We start from the raw sequence: 18236 nt of genomic DNA, 5'->3' as shown, positions 1-18236 counted from the left end.
CTCTCTCCCCTCTCCCCCCCCTCGCCACCCAACGTATAATAGAATATCGATCGCTTGCCTTTGCCGCAGTGTGTAAGCGAGTGTGCCCGTGGACGAGTGTGTGTCTGACTGGGAGCCCTCCAAGGTCATTGCCATGGCAACCCGAGCATGGGGTCCTTTTCACTGGGCTGCCTGTCACAGAGCACAGGTCACAGGGGTCACATGAAAAGGGGGACAAGAGGGGGTTGGCGAGCGCTGCAGTGTTTGGTGTGCTGGAGGTATAGACGAGGAGCCATGAGGGTTGGAGCGGTCCTATTCCTCTGTAGATTCAGACCGGACCAGAATAATGAGAAAATGTACAGACTAAGTGCTGAGGGCCACTGAGTTCACTGCAACTCCTGCCATGCATGCACAAACAGAAGTCAAGTGCGGTATTAACGGAATAGAACAAACACCCGACTTAAGGAGAGACTAATTTAAATAAAAAGATAGTAACAAGCTAAACTTACATTCGGAGTTTATTGCACTTCAAAGATTTAAATACGAAAACACCCAACTTACATCAAAATGTAAATAAATGAATAATGAATTTCAAAAGATTTCATGTTGACATGGCCTTCAGATCTGAACGTTCCAAGCAGAGCTGATAAATATGCATACAGACAATCAGCAGAGTATTACCCCCAACACAAAATACCATGATTAAGCACTGACCTTTTAAGGTTTATTCACGTTAACCTATCTATATTAAGACGCCTATCTGAAATAAAAGTTTGGTTTTGCATTTTCTTGCATAAAAACTTTGTTTTATTTGTGCATCCGCATTAAAGCTTTAATTGGCACTTTTCCTTTGAAAAATTAATAATTTTTTTTGTAGTTTAGAAGTATAAAAACTACACATTCTTTACATAAGAAATCTACATTGCTGTTGACTATTTCCTAAGATATCTACAGCACAGACAAGTCCATTACAGATTAATGTGGAGATAAATATTACTGTATAAGCTACATTGCATGGAGGGAGGGACTATTTGACACAAACCAGAGGCATCCATGGTTGAAAATATGTAGATAAAGGGATATGATCTGCTTGATAATGTGCTTAAATACGTGTTGAGGAATTATTAAGTTTCACAGATGGCAAGTTATGTGTATGATTGAGTTTTATAAGTGCAGTGTGTAACATCAGCTATTCCAGAGGCAAAACAAAGGGCATTCTTGATACAATGCTGTAGGAAAAATACAGGTAACAGAGGATACACACATATCTAAGGAACAGATCTAGGAGCAGCTTCTCCTCAAGCCTTGTGGACTAACGCAATTACAGGGTCAAAGCGAAGACTGATCGTCAACCAGCGCCTGCTGACAGTTTAGCTTGCTCTTCACACAGGCTCCATGAGGAGCACCTCCATGTCAGATCCCTCCATCTCACGGAACGCAGCATGAGAGCCAATCACAAACAGCGTAGCTCCTGAGAGGACACGTGACAGAAGGAAAAGACAATAAGATGGGAAAGGTTTTTCTTACAGATTTCATAAGCACTTAGTTACATGAACGCCATTTAGGTAACAATCCTATGGAGATATTGGCATTGAATGCAACAGTGAATTATGTTCAACAGAGATTTCTGCATGCCGCCAACAATGCATAATAGGAACAATTCAATTTGAACTTACCCAGCACCCAAAACACTGCAGTTCCAGCTCCAGCCAACCAGAACACAGGAAGAGAGACGGCTCCAGCCAGGCTCATCTGGTGAGGGACAGCCAGCTCTTTGCCTGGTTGATCAGAAATTTGCAGATTTAGGAACACAAAAATGATGTCACTTATTTCAAGTATTTTTATCCTGCCTCCAGCAAGTCTGGTTAGGTTTACTGGAAAATACATAAAAGTAAAGGATATATTATATTTTCTTAGACTAGATCCTGACATGACTGATCTTTTTTGAATAAATTAACTTATTTAACATTAAAATGCAGTAAATTCGCTGAAAAACTTCTTTTGTTAAAATAAAAAAAAATAAAAAAACAACAACACAATTTTTAAATATTTTGAATACCCAGGAAGGCTTGACCCAACTAGTTCCACACGGACACAACGATTAATATTATTTACTGGTAATGTAATAATTATTAAATGTGAGGTATTTGACTGCTTTACTCACCAAGAACAACCAGTTTGGACTCCAGAGACTTGAGGTGGATGACGTAGAAGGCACCAGCAAACACAGCCAAAGCAATCAGGAGCATCGGAGAGCTGATACTGAAGAGTAGAAACAACAGTACGAACAATTTTTATGTTAATTACAGCAGCATTTTTAGATGTAGGTTAACACTTTAATTAATGGATATTTGATCATTTTTATCATTACCGTGTGGCTGAAACTGATGGATGAAAACCTATCTTTCAATATGCACTGTCATACAGACTATGACTAAGAGCTGAACAGCAGCACTGTAGATGAAAATATTCACACTGACAAAACAAAACAACTGAACACATTACAAACTCCTTGTTGGCCTTACATGCAGTAGAGGATGAGACCCAAAAAGATGAAGGTATAGTTGCTGTTGTAAGTTTCCACATTTTTCACCACCCTCTGACACAACTCTCCAAAATTGCGGGGCTTTGAAAACTTGCGCTGGTCTACGAAGCCAGCCCACGGTCGAATGGACACCCGACGCCTGTCGATCCACTCTTTAGCCACACTGGCTGAGAAGCCCTTGGGGAGCCAGAGCCTAAGAAATAAGACAAAGACATTAACAGCTAAATACATAAAGAAGGACGATGCAAAACATTATCAGCAGACACAGACTCACAAGCCCTCTCTACTGTGTGATGAATTTGGTCCACATCCCACTGAAAAAAAAGAAAAAAGCTCATACTTTGCCAAGATCCCAGCTCCACCTGTGCCAGTTGGATGGGCATCTTGAGCACTGAACAGATCTCCAGCCTTGCTGTCCATGTCTACGAGACAGTTTTCCCCCTTTGGCGCTCCAGATGGCATCTACAGACTGTGTTCTGCAAGGAAGCAGTAAGTGAAGAAATGTTTTAAAAACATGTCATTACTGATATCAGTTTCTTTTAACCAATTTATTTGTATTCTATGGGGTTGCATACATGGTTTGTCAGGCATGTAGATGATGGTTGTACCAGGGAACGACAAAACAAGAAGATTATTATGATACTGACTACTGCTGGATATCAACAAACGATTTTGATAGGAAACTTTGTTTACAATTAGTGTAGTAAGATATTACAATATCATTTTTCATCATCATTACTGGCTCCACTTAAACTTTCTATTAGCAGATACATAACTCATTACTTTTGTTATCTATTTTATGAAAAACTCCAAACATTTGCTGGTTAAAGCTTCACAAAGGGGATGAGGTGTTTGCTTTTTTTAATACCATACAAATATCATTATATTTCTCCGTCAAAACTAAACGAGCAATACCAAGACATCAGTTTTGGGTCGAGTAACTTGTGATGGCTATTTGTTTACACTTACATTTCACAATAGATCAATAACTCCTTCATCAATTAGTTGAAATATGAATAGTTGTAGTCATTTTTTTTTTTTTTTTTTAATGATTTGTAAGGTGCTAACAACATTTCACAACAACACTAAAAGCTAGATTCACAAGCAAGTGTAAGTAATTAGTGGCTGTTTAGTTCATAACAATAGTTGGATGTATGCATTTCATACCTCTCACTCAGGTTTAGGAGACATAGTTTAGCGACAGTGAATATTTCAGCAGTGGAAATTTTTAGTCAACAAAGGGCTCGGTCACTGCCACATCACCAAGCATGCAGGATGCTGGAGAAGCTGGCAGCAAACAACCACAGCGGCTTAATTCATAAAGTAACTTCAGCTGCGTGGGGTTTATAAACTCTGTACATATGTGTTGATACCATATTACTGACGTGTAGTAACAACTTTGCTGGTTGTTCAACAGATTGTCACAGCTAGCTCCTCTGCTAACGTTCATACCCACTGTGGGCTGGACGGACATGACATTGAAGTGCTTTACACGCCTGTTTCAAACGATATATATATATTTTTTTTTTTTTTTTAAAAAGGGACCTGTCTGAACGGTCAAATGTATAATCGCTTAACCAAAAAATACTCACAGCAGAAGTTTAGAGGGACAGCCTCGGACCTGCAGCAGCTGTTCTGGTTCACGGATATGATGTGGATGCTACTTGACTTCCTACTGCACTAGTGTCAAACACCGCCCCCCACTGGCCGCATCGAGGACTTCCAATCCTTTGGCTCCAAGGGTTGCTTGCTGTCATACAAATTTGTTGTTATTTATTTCCCATTAAAAAAAAAAATCGACATCGATTTATTATTCAATTTTTTTTTATTATTTTTTTTTTGACGTTACAGTTAAGAACATACAAGTAAAATTGCCGCCCCGGAGTCGTTTTTTATTTTTTTTAATTTTTTTTTTCCAGTCGTGCTGAGTTGATGAGAAGCTCGCACAGAAAACATACCCTGACGTCATCGAGCAGTTGGAGGGTTGTGATTGGTTCATTTTCCAACGCTCCAGCCCTGTTGTCACAGCTGCACACGATGCTGTGGGAGTTGCCAGAACATAAAATAACAACACTAGGAAGGTGAGTCGCCACTTGTTCCCTTAGTTGTTTAAAAAAATATCGCTTCTATAATGCACTGAACCCTTTTATACGCGTATATCGTCACATTGACGTTGATATGACCCGAGGCTTCCCGTTTGTAGCTGACGTAAGCAAACGGTATTAACTAGCAAATGCACGTTAACATCCGGAAATACATTCACGTTGTAGTCCACAGTGAACAGTATATCTGACGTGTGTGTCACAACTCACCGAGCGTGGCATTGGTTGTTAATTTATATTTGTTTGTTTAGTCGGGTTTTGTGTCGCCTGAACAGCTGCGCTGCAATTATAAATGCGTTATGTTGTTTTTTTTGTTGTTTTTTTTTCCCCTCAGAGAAACGTGACTCGTTACGTAACGTGTCAAGGGAGGAAGTCTGTTCCTCTTGTTTGCTGCTGCTGGGCGTCTGAAGAACGACTTTTTGGCTTCCAGCATTGTAGAGATTGTTTGAAACGACGACGAACGTAAACACATTCACGGCTGACGCGTTGCATGTCTCGAGACAGCGTCGAGCTGACGGCGGATACAGGTTAGGACTGCTGAGGTGGTCGAAACAGACCTCGAAACGATGTTAGCTGTGTGCTATGTAGTGCAGACGGCTTGCTGCTGGGTTTTTTTTTTTTTTTTGCTACGTGCTTGTTTTCGATGAATGCAGCTTGTATGTCGCTACATCGGGTTTTTTCCTCTGCACTTTCACGGATGTTACCCCCTTAAATACATTTTATTCACCCTTACTATGTAACAGAAATTGAGGTCTAACCTAGTTATGTTAAATATGGATGCAGTCTCTATGAATTAAAAGCACAACTACATTTATATACATACATCGCTTCTTTTTTTCTTTTTTTTTTACTGTATAGTTGGATTTACATGGTTTTCTTTTAAGTAATGTGTGTGTATGTGTTTTTTTTTTTTTTTTTATAGCAGTCTTGGCAGAGGTGGGAAAGTGGTGAGGGGGCTATAGGCAAAGCCTGACCATGGCTGCAGTGCGTCACCCAGGGTACCCCGTCAGGGACTCACTTTGCTGGGATGAAACAGAGTGCCTAAACTACTACGGGATGTTGTCTCTCCATGAGGTCTTTGAAGTAGTTGGTTGTCAGCTGACAGAGACTGACATTGAAGTGATGTCATTCCTTCTAAATGAAACTTGTTCTGCACCACACCCTCTTAACCCAGTAGGCTGGACAGTTGAGCCCAGTGAGGACGATCCAGATGACTCGGGTGTGACCCCGAGTCCAGAGCTGCTAAAGGCGTGGAAGCGGTTGAAACCAAAGGGGTCCCAGCGGGCCTTGTTGGACTGCAAGTCCAAAAGTGGCCTTGAGCTGTTGCTAGAGCTCGAGAGGCAAGGATACCTCTGTGATGGCAACCTGGAGCCACTCCTGCAACTCCTGAGAGTCCTCACCCGTCACGATCTGCTCCCTTTAGTGTCCCACAAGAAAAGGAGGACGGGTGAGGATTTTGAGTTTTTATGTTCACTGCTGCGCCTGAATGTCTCAGTCCTTACTAAATTCCTGTCCTTATAGCCTGTTGCCTACTAATCTATGTTTTTATGCTTTTCAGTATCTCCAGAGAGGGTCGGACAGAGGTATGGAATCGAGACCAGAGCGTTGATGTGCACCTCTGGAATGCGACAGTACTGCAGACAGGCAGAAACGCCTTTACCATCTTTCACACAGCGGTTAAGTAATGGTAAGTGCACTGTAGTGTAGTATTTAGCCTTTTAAGTATAGCCTACCATGTTTCCACAAACTTTTTTATCAGTCAAGGATACAGATTTCCCAGAATCCGTTACATTTTTTTTTTACAGCAAATAACACTTATAAACTGCACTTAATACCGTATCTTTTTCTCAGTGAAGAGGCACTGGAATTCTTTTTAACAAGGAGATTCTTGTTTGTTCCCTCCTTTTTTTTTTTAGCTAGAAATATGTATGCACACATTTAAAGATTAGGTGTGTTTTGGTGCATCTTAAATACTCTATTCTTGTGGGGAACTTTCCGTGGGGGGAAAAAGGACGTTTTAATCTGATATAAGCAGAAATATATAATCAGGGAGCAACTGGTTAAAAAAAAAAAAAATCAGGATGAAAAGAAACAAAAATAAAACAGGACAATGTAAATCCAATACTAAGATAACCTAGCATTGGTCATATCTCTAATTTCACAAACTCCTTCCATATTTTTCCAGGTATTTACCCTCCTACGCCTGGGCCGCCTACCAGGAGGCGGAGGAAGAAGAGGGGTTATGGCTGGAGCCGTAAACCCAAGAAAACAAGCAGACAGGACCAGCAACTGCCTCCGTCACAAGCACCACACAAAGTGTCCTGCGGTAAGTGTAGCCCATGCATTCTTAACCCGTCTCTTAGTTTTTCATCTCCTGCCTTCAGTAGCGCCCTACCCTGCCACTTTCTTCTCCTGATCGTTTTCCCATCTTTCAGTTAACCATACAAAAAAACACTTGATTTTTCAACATATTAACATCGTCCCTAGCATTACCACACTTCCTGTTTTGTCTCCTTATTTATGATGTTGTTCGTCTATGCTGAACCTCACTTTGCGTTATATAGTTTGCATACCAAGAGCGTTTTATTTATTTTGGGTAATCCCAAAAAAAGCTTAAAGCACAGAAACGTTTAGCTGATTTCAGTCTACGATGAATCTGATAAAAAAAAAATTAACTACTTGCAAAAATTCATATCACAAAGTAATGATTCAGCCGTGTTTGTTCACTCCCATTTGTGGACAAAGAAAAGTGGAAAGAGCAGTGAGAAAGTTCGATTTTTCGGTCTTATAAGGATTTAAAAATCTTGACAACATTCGAACCTAATGCTAAATATAGGAGGACGTAAGAATGAATTTGATAATATCACCTGGCTGTGCATTGTTTCTGGTACATTGACCACAGTTGTCGGACTTTGTTGAATCCACTATGAGATTTCTTTATGTAAGCACTGGTACCAAATGTACGAAAAACTGCTTGCGCTAGTTTTGGTCTGACAACTCAATTTGGTGTCTCGTGACACCAGAAACTCAAAACCTTATTCACTGTGTGTGCAGCAGATGCAGACATCTCAACCATATCAAAAATATAAGGGCTGTGTTTGATTTACAACTTGAGACAAAAAGGGGGAGAACTATCGATTTAACTGTTGGACAGAGAAATAATGTAAAACTTAGAATTGTGCGCACTTTTCTTTGAGTTGATCGACATCGTCTTGATAATTCAACCTGTTTTACACAGTGTTTTCACTGTTACACTGTGACAGTGCATACAACATCAGAGAGCTTTTTTTTTTTTTTGCCCTATCCCCTTCTCCATGTGGCCCTTCTTCACTTTCTATTCCCCTCATTTCCCCTTTTCTCTAACCCATTGGACTATGTTCAGTTGCTGCTGTTGATAAGCGCACAGTCTTGTAGGCTCTTTCCTGTCCTTTTGTCCATACTTTTGACACAAGTGTCCAGTCTAGTGACCACCAGATGCAGCCGTTGTTCTGCTTTATTGTCAAGCCTGATACAGAGTTGTCACCAGGTGGTTCTGACAAATGTCAAACGTTACGTCTCGTCCTGAAAAATTGTTTTGAGCAGTTGTTCGAAACAGTCTAACTCCGCTGAAAAGCTGCACTACATACTCCATTGTCAATGTCCTGTTCCATATTTCAGCTATTGCTTGCCTTTTAATCAATCAATGCTAGTTTCTCTCAGCATAAAAAGACTGAGATAACACTAACATCGGTTTCCCTTTGTGTGAAGTTTGTTTAGTCATTCATGCAGAATTTCTCAAACATTTATTTTGAACGTGCATCATTGCCTATTGGTCAGAAGTTCTTATTACCAAAAACAACCCTGATAATTCTGACTCTGAATGAGAAAAAAAAAAAAAAAAAAAAAAACATTTAACAAAGACAGCCCTTCTTAGCTATTCAGGATGAGTGATGTGCCTGTGACTATAAACTGTTGCTGTCTTGACCTACATTTGATTCCACCAGGTTGACTCAAGATTGTGACTCAGATCGAGTAACCTAAGACACAATGGATCATGGAGACAGAGGGGGAGACTGAGGAACAAAACAAAAAAGTCTGTCACTCCACTCTGTCCATACATACTGCAGTGTGCGTGATCACTTCAGTCATGCGCTCTCTCACGAGTCTGGGCCGATGCCTAAGGTAAAAGAGGCTCTCCCCCTTGTTACAACAGGGGTTGGTGCTGCCACTTTGCTCTGTATACGATGCTTGTGTATCATAACGTAGATGCTCCCTACCCTGTCCCCTTCAGAAAACCTAATTTGCTCTCAGAAAATCATCCTGTGATGTTCTTTAGTGTTGTGCACTGTGGAAGAGAAAATATTTTGTCTGAGATTTTAGACTCCTACCTATTTCTGACAAGAGTTCTTGGTGTCAGTGTTTCACAGAACGGACAGAGTCCTCAGCAGTAAGCCTTGATTCTGTCGAAGAAGTCTCTAAGCCGATGTAAAAATCAAACAAAATCTCTGGAAAGCTCAACTTAATTTGATTTCACTAAAACCATTCCAATGGGGAAATATGTGGTGAAAGTCTGTTTAAATTCCATGATTTTCTATGTGGATAATAAACCTGGAGAACTTGACATATTTTCACAAATGTGGCCAACTTACTGCTTCTCTGTCTTGCCAGGGCTAGTTGAGATTACTTGTGTTTGGCTAAATGTACAGCAAAGTACCAAAAGACTCTAAAGTAATTTAATGAAAGTCCAGTAAAAATGCTCACTCTTTGTTACCCAGTTAACAGCATATCAAAATAATGAATAATGAAGACGCATTACAATGGAAATGCAAAGGTTAAAGACAGTATTTGTATCATATTGTATACTCTATTTAAACAGAATATGCAGAGGTTACAGAAAACAGTCTGCTTGACATATGTGATCGTATTAAAGGTTCAGGGACTCAGCAGACTTACAGTGAGCAGCTGGAGCTGACTGCTCCAGTGAGCAATTGTCCTTTTTGAATGTTTCATATTCTTAAATGCTATAGAATACATAGTTGAGCACATATACCAGTGTACTCGCTGTGATCCGAGGTCTGCCCATGTTATAGGGTGGAGTTTGGAACATGTGTTAAAGGAGATGACACCGGATACAATAATAAAGGTCAAGTAATAAATTAAGTCAACACAAGTTTGTAGTGATACAAGAGTGAGGGAAATATTTAGATTTAACTGATACCATTTACATAAAAAGAAAAATGAATAATTGATCTTGAATCCAAACAAGGACATGGCAAGCAAATGGTTCTTTTTGGTGGTCTGTGGTTCAGGTTTTTAAATGAGCTTTATGGTTAGGTTTTGGTGAAGGAGCTAGTACACTGAAGAGTTGAATTCAGAGGAATAAAGGCCAATCTTTACCCTGCAAAGACAAAGTAGAAATATGTTGGACATGTTTGTGAAAGTACCAGTTATCACTGCATGTGGTAAACCTTTTGGAGCCACCGTTTCCCCTCACACAATCCTCATTACAAATGGTTGTAAACATGCGCCTTGAGATTCAATCAGCTCAAGTCATTCTGGCCAACCAAAACTTTACATAAGCCAGCTCTGGAGTCTCAAGTTACTTCAATGCTAATTGGGCATGGATACCTGTCCTTCTGGTCGGACTGGCCCTGCATTCAATGTCACAGAATCTAAAATGGCTGCCAACAGTCAACTGTGTAACCTTTACGTAACCTTTACTCAAGCGGTTGTGAGAAAAATAACCCGAACAGTGCTCTGCTGAAGGAAGCTCATGCTGTATCTTATCTCTGTGCCCCGTGTAAGCCCTGGTGTGCCTTTGTCAAGACGGAGCAGAGATAGATAGGGCGGTTCAGTCCAATGCTGGCCCCTAGCATTTAAACAGACCTCAAATACTCTTTCTTGTCATGATTCATCTCTCAGATAATTTTCAATGAAGTGTCTCAATTACATTCTGACCATGACAACTGCTGTTCCAAATGCCCATAAGGTGTTTGTACCTCCAGCTCAGTAGTGGTTATGTGCTGTCTAAATGGGTTGCTTGTGAAGGCCCTTACTTGGTTTCATAGACACTGTTGATTAATGCTACAGTTTGGGGCTTCAACAATGGGTTGGCGAAGGTAAGGGTAAAGGGGATTGGTCAAGGTAAGAGTAATTCCAAGCATCCCACTTAGACACAACCATGTTATATTGTAGAGCTACAGTAAACGCATTTCTGAGCTGATTAACTTGTCAGTACCAACTATTGGCCTGACTCGAACCTCATTACAACTAGGAGAAGTGAGTGCTGTGCGATGCCTGCTTGATGTTGAAAAACCAACCCAGTCAACCGATATCCAACCCAATTGTGCTTGTCTCTCTCTCTCTTTCTCTCCTTTCTCTGTGTTCGCAGTTCAAAACAGACCAACCTGTGTGTCAGGAAAACAGTATCCTCACACACAATGAGAGGGAGAGAACGAACACTAAATGTTCAAACTACGCAAAATGGTACAGAGAGTGATTTTTGTCTATGGGGAAAAGAGAGAGTTCTGTCTGCCCGTCTCTCAGTACTCTCCTAAGTCTCCACTCTCTTGGTCAGTCGTTCAGCAGAAAAACGGATCGATAAAGAGTTGAAGCTCTCCGTGCCAAGTGACTCCTCGTAAATGGGTACTTAAACTTTTTTTTTTTTTTTTTTTTTTTTTTTTTTTGGTGGGCTGAGATGAGGAAGATGAGGCTTGGTGTTTAAAGTGAGAAAATGAAAGCTGTGCTTCCTAATGTCCTGTCTAAGTGGATATCTCTGTGTCTGATGAAGCGTGAAGTGCTCTGTAACCCTAACAAAATGACTATCACTGTGTTCCTGTGGTTTTAAATGGCCTTCCCCTCAGTTTCACTATCTCTACCTCCATCCTGCTCAGTATGAAATGGTAAGGCAAAATGGAGGCCATCCATAAATACAGTAATTGCATGAAGGGCAGGTGTTTATCGTAGCCGCAGCCCTCACACAGTGTAATGATCCAAAAGGTCAAACTCTTAACGGCGCCTCAACCTAATATTTCACTCTGTCGTACTGAATATTGTAAAAAGTTAGGTGATCTGCAGTAAATTGTTCCCCTTTCAAGATGGATGCTTATATTTATATTATGACAGTTTCCCCCTCAAAATACTGAAATGCTGAAACAAATCCTGTCACTGCTGCTTTGTCAATATGCCTGCGAAGATCAGATATGTACTGAAGATTGTTTTCGACCCCCCCTCCTCTCCCACCTTGAGCATTTTTATGTTTTTATTGTTTTACATCATTACAATCACAGTGGATTCTTTCCCAAAACTGATGAACTAATAACTTTATTAAAGTAAAAAAAAAATTGTAAAAATGTATAGACTATTGTGATGAAAATTAGACTGCGATGGGTCTTCCATCAAGATTTCTCAGGGTTTTACTGCCTTCAATTAATCTTCCACCTTCTCAAGCGATACAGCTGCTGCTGCAAAGCATCACCACAACATGATGCAGCCACCATCACACTTCTAGCAATAGCGTGTTTCTGGTGTTCAGGAGTGAGTGACTTGTCGTGGTTGGACCAAATTTTTCTTTTCTCCTTTTGTGGTCATTTTTTTTCAGCATAGATTTTTCCCCAATGGTTTTGTACCCACTGTCTTCTTAGCCGTGGGACCCTGCAGAGTTTCCATTTGGCCCTTAGCGTTCTTCTTCACTGATTGCCGTAGAAGCACTCAGTGGCAAAGTACGGCAAGAATTTCTTTCCTGATCGATTGTATTGTATGGTATAAACGATCTTTTTGGTCACTTTAGAGTAACCGATTGTAGTATTTGTGACATTGGTCTTTATGATACAATCTTTGCCATGGTATACATTTCCCAGCTGTTAGTAGGCCACTGTTAACCGGCGGTGTAAAATAATAAAACGTGAAAAAAGGGGGAGGAAGACTCCTCCAAGGTTTAGGTACTTTAAATTATTTTATGACAGTCATGATTTGTGGTGTGAGAAGGCTTTTCTAGCCACAATGTATCAAACTTGTATCTGGATGTATTGGATTGACCTGAAGAAAGGTTATTAAAGTTATTTTAGACTAATATTAGTTATTGAGATACTGTAATTCAGACAGGATTCAATAATTTCTCAAATCACCATCAAATGTCTTCTTTGTAAAAATGTCGCTATTTCATATTCTTGTACCATAATGCCTTTCATCTTTTTTGTGAGAGCAAACTAACATGTAAATTGAACGATCTCAATCTGCAAGTGGGTTTTCAATCAGATTTGATTTCCAAAGCTGCATATTTTCAACATTTCTTAAACATTATTGATTAAGTGTCCCCTTTGATCCAGTCTTCTGTTTTCTTAGTAATCTAATTACAGATTTATGAAGCATGAATGCAAAAGCCACTGTTTGCTTATCGCTTCCCAACAAATGTTAAGAGATGCAAAATCGATGCCTTAATTCAACATTTGCATTTCTAATGTTGCCATTTACCAAACTTTATCCCTCTTGAGCCTTGTGCCGTTCCCTATAGCCCCAAACAAAATATGGCTGCAGAAAGCAAAGACGTGACTCTTGAGTTGAATCATTTATCAGTGGGAGTACAGCTTCTGTATAGTTAACCAGGGACAGACCTTGATAATTGTTCAGATCGGGTCCTTTGAGCTCTCTTGGAATGATAAGGTCATTTTGTACTGAACTCAGACTCCGGTCATTGTCCTCCCATCAGCCATAAATATGAGCTTCACACACATAAGTCTGGGTCCACCCAATGTGAAGACATTCTTGTATGTGACAGTGTGCTTCCACCCGTCCATAAATACGGGTTTCAGGTTATTCTGACAGATAAAACTGATGTAACATTTTACTGAAACGTTTATTTTCAGTCTCAGCACTCCCTTTTGTGAGGTTCCTTTTTTTTTTTTTTCATCTCAAGATTTAATCTAATAAGTGTTCTTTCAAAGTTTGAGAGCACCAAATCGGTTTTGGTTCAGCAAGGTTTTACTTTCGACTTGAAAACTGCTTTGAAATGCAATGAGAGACTGATGAGAATGTTTCTAGAGGAATGGATGTCACTGGTGGTAAATGCTGTTAACGTCTACAAAGGAGGTTTGAGTGGGAGACGTGGGTTTTTGTTGCAGCAAAAGTCGTCCGCAGCTGGTTCCCACTTGGAGCTCTGGAATAATGACATGGGAGATGATCTCAGCGTTGCTCTTGCTCAGTACAGTATGTATCCTCTAATCTTTCTCGCTGTGCTGTTGCATGACCACCAGTCCTGTTACTGCGGAACTCCACAAGCTATTTATTCTCAGCCTTAAACATTTTGATCAGAATGAAGTTGATGCTTTTAACCACCAGGCTCAAACACAAAGAAACTCGAGGGCTTGGCACTCCTGCTTTCGTGACTGTCACAATGATATTTGCTCAAGGCGCCAAGTTCATTTGAATGTATTCATTTCTTGATCGCTACGGCCATTATTTATCCGGCCCTTGAAGGCTGTCATACTGAAATTTCTCATGCACCAGTTTTCTTCTGATTCAGTCATTTTGTTACACAGCTGACAGTAACACTTAAAATGATAGAACTGCCTGGCAGAAAAAGGAACTACACCCCTGGATCAGTTGATGAGTATTTCTTTCAGTGCTCCGAATTGTCAAATTCATTTTCACCAAAACAAACTGAAGGGCTTGTGCACACGATCGGGTTGGTCGAACTCCAGTGCCTGTAATTAACACTTCGCTCTGCCCTGCTGCACCGTTACATGTGCTGTTTTGTGAGGATTTGATCCAAAGAAATATCCTGAAGTATTTCCAGAAGCACAATTTCCAGTCCAGTTAGTGGTCAGTCTATTGGGTCACAATCTCTTTTTTTTTTTTGGTACACTGCGCCCTTTAATGCTTAATATAATGCATTACCATAGATAAACTTAATGAGCCACCTTTTAATGATTTGTCATGTTCCTCTTTTTCTTCCCTTTGTTTTGACTTCATGACCCCTCCTTTTCTGTCTGTTTTATGGGCCTATCCAATCTGACTTCTGCTGTTCACTTCTTTTCTCCAAAACCTTTCCTCACTTTCACTGCTGTCTTCTTTTTCGCTCTTTCCTTCACCCTTTCCTTACTACATCTTTGCGTTACCCCTCATCATTCACTTGCTCCCCTCTCCTCTCCCTGCGATTACTTCGCACGTCATTGTCTCTTCGCCACCACCTCACCCCTTTTTTTTTCCACCACTGCTTCCTCCTTCCTCTACCATTTTCAGACATCCGCCTACGTATCCGGGCTGAGTACCTGGAGCACGAGTCGGCACTCCGCGATGGTGTCTCCTCGGACAAGCGGCAGCCACTGGAGCGGCAGTTTGAGTTGTTCAGTCAAGCCAACATGCTGCTGCGTGCCAGAGACCTGGGTTCCATCGTCTGCGACATCAAGTTCACAGAGCTGGACAACCTTGAGGCCTTCTGGGGTGACTACCTGAGCGGAGCTCTGCTGGAGGCCCTGAAGGGAGTCTTCATCACTGATTCCTTGAGGATTGCAGCGGGTTCGGAGGGTGTCCGCCTGCTGATCAGTGTGGACCAAGATGACTACGAGGAGGGACGAAGGCTGTTGAGAGCCAGGGAAATGCTGTCATCCAGTAATGGTGGGCGCACAGAGACTCACTGGGGTTTCTAGGCTCATAAAGACTCTTTGGGGTGTATTATGTTAAAACTGAAAGATCGAGTAGGAGTGTAATTGAAAGACAAATTGGGAAGCATTTTCAAGGCCTCCTTTTGTAGTTGCATATCCATGTAATAACCACTAGATGGCAGCACTTACCATTGGTTCTGTCAATAACGGGCCCTTCATTTTTTTTAGAATTGACAGCTTTTAGTTGGAACATGATCAGTATTTGTGGCTGTAGGGTGAATAATAATTATGGATCAATGTGCTTTCCTTTTGGATTCATGCACAGGTGCTACTTTGTAAGACACCAAGATCACACAGGATATATCAAGATTTCTCTTCTTAGACTCGGAACAGGAACAAGCAAGCCTGCTCCAGCAGAACAAGTGCTAAGCCCCTCATGACATTAGCAATCTGTGGTTAAGAAAGTTAAGACAACTGGGCTGCCACAAATTATACAAAATACTACATATTGTTGTCATGACAACAGGGCCAAAATCGTAGCAAACTCCTTATTAAACATTATGTGAATATTTTTTTCTATTAATACTTAAACAATGTCTGTTCGGATTCCAGCATGGGTCTCGAAATTCTCAAATGCAAACGATCCACTATCATTTGTTGGATACTCTTTTGGTTTTGACTGAAATGTTGAAGAATAAGGATATTATTCACCGACACTTATTAAAACTGATTAAAAGGTGGAACTAACCTGCTGAGTAAAGTTTCCGATCTTAAAAAAAAAAATCAAATTAATTGAGCTCAGATGGAAAAGTAGGCTGCTCTCACTACAGACGGTATTTGTGAGTAACTTTTGGAGAGTCGAGTTCACACATATACGCCTAGATAACAAACACTGGAATTTTCAGCCCTGTGTACAACGATAACTCAACTTGTGATTGCTGTGGTCAGTGGATACTGCGGTTGCCAGTAGATGACAGCAGTGATTAGGGCTAGGTCTCAACAGACCATGGAAGATTCATCATCACAAGCTTGTCAAAGGCAACCCGGATAATGCAATGGTGGCTTGTGTCCGGGCTTCCAGCTAGGCCTCAGCAAGTGCTTCTCTCGGCAAGTAAAGCACGGAACAGTACGTCGGTCAATAGAAGTGATGTTGGGGAGATCAAAATCAAAAGTGCACATCCCAGCTCCACTCAGCCCTGCTATGTAGGCCCAGTAGAGTGGCTCACAGACAGCTGTCTACTCACCCTGCTGGAACTAATGCCTGGACTTCACTCATAGAAGGCGATCAATAAGGCCCCTCGCTCTAAGTCCCTTCATACAGGCATGACTTAAGCAGGCAGACACTGTCTGAAGTGCAGGTCTCTGCAGGGCCGGGCACAGAAAGGGACAATGGACAGATTTCCATCTTTACTTTTGTGTGTTTTTGGTAAAGCAGGAATTTATTCATGTCTGTTTATATTGTTCATATAAAGAATTTAAAAAAAGAGTGAGGTAACATTTTTGTGAACAGAAAATTTGCTTTTGGTGGGGCAATTGTTTTTGTGGAAATCTTTATATATTAGAAAACATTTCTGTGAAAAATAAAGGTTTTGTTGGCCTAAAGCAATTTATGAATATTATTTTTGACTTAAAAAAAAAAAATTATGACAGATGTGTATGTAAAAATTTTGTATGACTTACCAATAGAAGAATTTCAGTCTCATGACGATTACAGTCTAGTTCTCAACTATAAAATTATTTATATTTTTGCTGCTAATGTCGCAAGAGAACATTTCCATTTTAGGTTTTATCCAAAGTTGTTTCTATCAAATAGAAAACTTCACTTTAAAGACAAGCAGTTGTTAAAGTACATTCATGAAAAAACAAACACCCTAATACATTTCCTCAACTTTTCATCCTGTCGGAGTCTTTGAAAGGAACTGTTTTCCAAATCTCAATCTGGTACCTGTTCTGAAATCCCTCGGTCTTGAATCTCTTTGTGCTCGTCTGATATTTTGAACAGCTCTCAACTGTCATTTTTCTTGATCCTCCACCCTCTGTACCTGTATTAGTGGGAGTGTGCCCTCTCGCTGCCCCCAAATGGTCTGAAGAACTCCATCGAATGCAGGTCACCGTGGATCAGATCCTTAATTATTTCTCCTTGCTCTAAGCTGTCGGCATGATGAAACCCAAGAATAATGTCTGCTTCAAACATGTTATCAAATTACCGCCACTTGTGCTATTTATTTTTCTCGTGTTATTTCCTTGCTTGAAAGTCTACAATTTTTATTTTCAAGTTAAATAATTATACATGAAACATAAAAATGTTACTTTCTGCCTTCAAGGCGTTTTTTTTGGGATGCTGCTTAAAATGTAACTTTTACAATTTAAAAATTGGATTACTGGCTGCCTTTAGCTGGTATGAAATTAATATCAAAGTGTTTCTGATTGTTTCCAAATAACCCTTATAGCCATGCTCCATATTACACTAATGACATCCTTATAGTTTGCCTTTAGATTTGAGATTGTGCGCTCCTGTTGCAGCTTTTAAAAGGAGAAAAAGAGGTAAAAAGAAATGTTTTCCCATGTGAGAAAATACCTGTGTCTTGTGTTTTTTTTGCCTGCTGAATCTAAATATGTTTCAAGATTTTCTTCAATATTCAAATTTTGTCCCCCTAATTCCAGTATGGGCATTGAAAAGAAGGAAAGAGGAGCCCCCTCTTTGTGGCAGACTATCGAAGGAGACTAAAGAGGGATGTTCCAGAGTACAGGACAAACTCATACACTTGTACAGTTTAGAAGTAAAATATACATATTAAAAGCTTTATTTAGCATGAGTAATATACTATTGTCACTTACAAACCCTGCCTGAGAGAGAATTCGAAAAACAGATTTGATTTCAATGTAAAAAATATTCCATCCACCTATTTTAAATTGCAGGACAAACAAAAGTTAAAATATAGTTCCTCAGTGAAATCTTTGAGATAATCTTGTTTTTCCATATGACATTATATCTCCCATTCATGTTGCCCTGTAATCCACAGAATATAG

General features: G+C 40.2%; 2 protein-coding genes across 3 annotated transcripts; one reads left to right on the top strand and one right to left on the bottom strand.

The window, feature by feature from the left end:
• Positions 1 to 479: 479 nt before the first annotated feature.
• Positions 480 to 4219, bottom strand: rabac1 (Rab acceptor 1 (prenylated)). The gene is made up of 6 exons (XM_069142410.1): positions 4117 to 4219; positions 2865 to 3000; positions 2505 to 2717; positions 2144 to 2241; positions 1656 to 1757; positions 480 to 1450 (listed from the first exon to the last, which is right to left on the bottom strand). Exons 2-6 carry the CDS (start codon positions 2984 to 2986, stop codon positions 1362 to 1364), a joined length of 624 nt encoding a protein of 207 aa, XP_068998511.1. The 5' UTR covers positions 2987 to 3000; positions 4117 to 4219; the 3' UTR covers positions 480 to 1361.
• A 320-nt stretch (positions 4220 to 4539) lies between these two features.
• Positions 4540 to 17760, top strand: dedd1 (death effector domain-containing 1). Of its 2 annotated transcripts, none has more exons than XM_069142409.1 (6): positions 4540 to 4605; positions 4961 to 5153; positions 5804 to 6073; positions 6185 to 6313; positions 6812 to 6952; positions 14845 to 17760. In XM_069142409.1, exons 2-6 carry the CDS (start codon positions 5117 to 5119, stop codon positions 15249 to 15251), a joined length of 984 nt encoding a protein of 327 aa, XP_068998510.1. In that variant the 5' UTR covers positions 4540 to 4605; positions 4961 to 5116; the 3' UTR covers positions 15252 to 17760. The 2 variants fall into 2 exon arrangements, with proteins under 2 accessions (XP_068998510.1, XP_068998509.1); XM_069142408.1 differs by having other exon boundaries at positions 5549 to 6073.
• The last annotated feature ends 476 nt before the right edge of the window (positions 17761 to 18236 follow it).

This window comes from Embiotoca jacksoni, unplaced genomic scaffold, assembly GCF_022577435.1.
Source record: "Embiotoca jacksoni isolate LCO1_2020_lvr unplaced genomic scaffold, fEmbJac1.0.p SCAF_11, whole genome shotgun sequence".
Taxonomy (NCBI): domain Eukaryota; kingdom Metazoa; phylum Chordata; class Actinopteri; family Embiotocidae; genus Embiotoca; species Embiotoca jacksoni.
This window is presented reverse-complemented; position numbering and strand designations above follow the sequence as displayed.